Genomic DNA, 3,525 nt, shown 5'->3' on the forward strand with positions numbered 1-3,525 from the left:
CAATATAAATTATATTGTAAAGTATTGAGAAGTTTCTCTCTACAAAGAAACATGGTAATTTAGAAAAGGGATTCAATTGAAAGTGCATATCTAAACATCTTGTTCTTAGAAAAAAGAATTCTGTCTTCTCAGATCGTCCTTCACAGAAGACTTTTGATATGATTTATTTTCAAATTTGTAGCTGTAACTGTAATCAAATAAAAAATTGTGAAATAGGAAAAATTTTAACACATTATTTTATATCTGTTGCTGGTCTAAAGTCAATCCCTGATTCTTGTGGCTAAACAACTACTGCCAACCCCAATTCCATGACTTTGACTTCACAGCCCTTTAAAAGCAAAATCACTCAACTACAAATGTTGGTTGGAAGATAGCAATGAATGAAATATTAATTCTATAAACAGGGAGAGAAGAATCACACACATACACAATGGTGGTAGTGATGGGTTTGTTATTCTTCCATATTCCAAAATAAATAGAGATAGAATCATTAATATTTAGTTCAATAAAGTTATTTCATTTTTTTACAAATTACAATATTTTAGATTATAATTTTTTTAAATTGTTCTTTCCTTTTTTTTTTTTACCATTAAGTGGTAATTTCATGACCTTGCATCAATGAGCAATTGTGCCACCATGCAGTCGATCAAACTGCAAGAAATAACAGCCAAAATACCTATAGATCACATCCTACTGTATTTAAGGAGTATACTGGATAATATATTCCAAGAATATGTCTGAAAAGATGAGATGGAATGTCTTCATTCATGGCTCTGTTTAATCAGTGTTAACTTCAGATTAAACAACTTGGTACTGATCTTGTTTACATCTTAAGAGTTCTTCCTCTCACACACACATTCCATATCACACACTAACTTGCTAATACCTCTTTGAATTCATGATATCTTCAATGTCTTCAACTCTCTTTGGACAATTACTGGACAGGATGACAGGTGAAGAATTTGTTATCAACACGTTGTCTTCTATTCGAATCCCAATGCCTCTAAATTCTGCTGGCACCATCATATTGGTTTCAGGTATGTAAATACCAGGCTCTATAGTCACAATCATGCCAGGTTCAAGACGGATACGGCGAGAAACGCTCGGAGTATCGTGGACATCCATGCCAAGGTAATGACCAACATGATGGGGACAGAACTTCCGAGCAGTTGCCATTAGCTTACTCCCACTTAAACTTGATTCAATTAATCCCAACGCTTTCAGTTCACAACCCAAAATAGCGAGCATTTCGGTGTAGATATCATCCAAAGAGAGACTCTTTCGACACATTTTCAAACACAGTTCCTGACATCTGAGAACTGCATTATAGACTTCTCTTTGGACCTTCGAGAAAGTTCCTGAAACAGGCCAAGTCCTGGTTAGATCGCTGGTATAACCGTGAAGTTCACAGCCAGCATCCATTAAAACTAATTCACCGTCATTCACAATTTGGTTATTATTTACATAATGTACAGTGTTGGCGCGATTTCCTCCAGCTACGACTGGTGGGTATGCCAGATACTGTGCACCTCGTGTTCGACATTCGTAATCCATTTTAGCAACAAGCATGCTTTCATTTATACCTGGCTGTGAAAACTCCATTACTTTTACTAGGGATTCGGAAGCGATATCCACAGAATTCTTCATCAGTTCAATCTCATCCTCTGATTTGATGAGTCTGAGGTTTTGAACTAATTTGTCGGTAATCTCAAAATTACAGTTCCTACTTTCTTGAATAAACCTGGTCAGGAATCTGTCGTGTATTTTCTTCTGAACGGGTTTGTTAAAGTTATACCAAACCGTATACCTAGAATGATTCTTCTTGTATTCATAAAGAAACGACTCCAGTTCGTCAACAGTATAAGCAGCATCGATTCCGGTAAAAGATAACGTCCCTTCAACTCCTGAGCAAGGACCATCCCACAGTTCGCGTTCCGGGTTCTTGGGAGGAACAAATAGAACGGACTTCGGGTCGGCATAAGGGTTTCCGTCATTCGGGTTGTTGAAGATTAATAATAAACTGTCTGGTTCCAAAAAACCACATAAATACAAAAATTCAGTGTTCTGCCTAAAAGTGTAAGGAATATCGTAACTCATGAATACCTTAGAAGCTGAAGGGAATATAAAGATCATGTCCTTCGGGGCACCAGATTTTCGCTGCTGGAGAGCATTTCGAAACAATGCGATGCGTCTGCGACGATATTCGTCTTCGGTAATTCCAGGAGTCACTTGGCCTTCTTTGAGAAGATGTGGATGAGTCTTCGGAACTGGTTGTCCGAAATATCTACACCAAAGACCATTTTTAACCTTACTTCTCCTTAAAGATACCAACGCAACCTTTAAAACATCGCACCAAGACGATTTGGTCAGAACGACCGCCATTATAGTATGTCTTTAATGATCTCCCTTAGATCGGTTTCCGTTTCCATTCCAATTCCACCTGAAACGAAGCTTCTGGGGTCATATATCTTGCTAGAAACAACTCATATCACCCTTATATCGTACATTAATATATATATTTTTTTAATGGACTATTCACACTAGATAATGTAGTTCATAATACGGATCTTTTCGGTTTGAACGGCAGTTTTTAACATAATTTCTAGGTAGCTAAAAAATTCTAAACTTCGTATATACTGGTAGAATGTGTTTATAAAACATCCTTTTCTCTTGGCTTTATTGAGAAAATTCTATAGTTTATAAGATATTTGTTGGTTGTTTTTTCTTCAATTTCAACCAATCAATGACGTCCATTGAGGTAAAAAAAAAAAAAAACAACATTCTGTGCCGTATGAATATGTCCCTCGTTTAAGAAACAGATTGGGTTTATTTACATTTGTGAAGAAAAAACGATACCCTTCCTCCCACCCCTAACTAACCCCTCCTTCCACCCTAACCCTAAAACAGATTGAAATGCAATAGATAGATACTAGGGTCATAATTATGGGTGACAATTTCATATGACACCGCTAGAAAAAAAATGCCGTTCAAACCGAAAATATCCTAATGTAGTTCATAATACTTTATGTCTGTAAAACAATATCAAGACCGGATGGTTGTATATTTTATCATAGATCTGCTCACCTCTAACTAAACTGCATTATTTCGAAAATATGGCCTTCAAAAATAATCAACTTTAAATTGTATTTCTTTCTGTGTGTTTAAAATCCGATTTCTGTCGACATGCTGAAGTGAAATCTAGTTTTGAAAGTGAAAGTTTAGTTCCAAAATCTTTTACTTGTGAATTATTTCTTCGTGTACAACCACGGTGGTCGGGTTGTTTGTGTCATTAATTCAAAATATATATTTCTATTAAAATTAGTCGTCCTTACACAACAATATGCTTAGCTATTATCTCTGTACTTGTTCTTAATTTTATACGGCATTTGTAAATCGATTACAGCTCCTGTCCAGTGTAAACAATACGTTGTAAATCAATATAGTTATTAGTGTTAATTATCATAGTTAAAATATAAATTTATAAATATTTATTTTGTCCAATGTGTACATATTGAACGTCCTTGA

At 35.5% G+C, this 3,525-nt stretch overlaps 1 protein-coding gene across 1 annotated transcript; it reads right to left on the reverse strand.

Moving 5' to 3' along the window:
- Positions 1-496: 496 nt before the first annotated feature.
- LOC115222768 (xaa-Pro aminopeptidase 3-like) lies at positions 497-2,414 on the reverse strand. Its single transcript, XM_029793067.2, has one exon. It carries the CDS (start codon positions 2,380-2,382, stop codon positions 880-882), a length of 1,503 nt encoding a protein of 500 aa, XP_029648927.1. The 5' UTR covers positions 2,383-2,414; the 3' UTR covers positions 497-879.
- Positions 2,415-3,525: the final 1,111 nt, after the last annotated feature.

The sequence above is a fragment of the Octopus sinensis genome, linkage group LG21 (genome assembly GCF_006345805.1).
Source record: "Octopus sinensis linkage group LG21, ASM634580v1, whole genome shotgun sequence".
In the NCBI taxonomy this organism is placed as follows: Eukaryota; Metazoa; Mollusca; class Cephalopoda; order Octopoda; family Octopodidae; genus Octopus; species Octopus sinensis.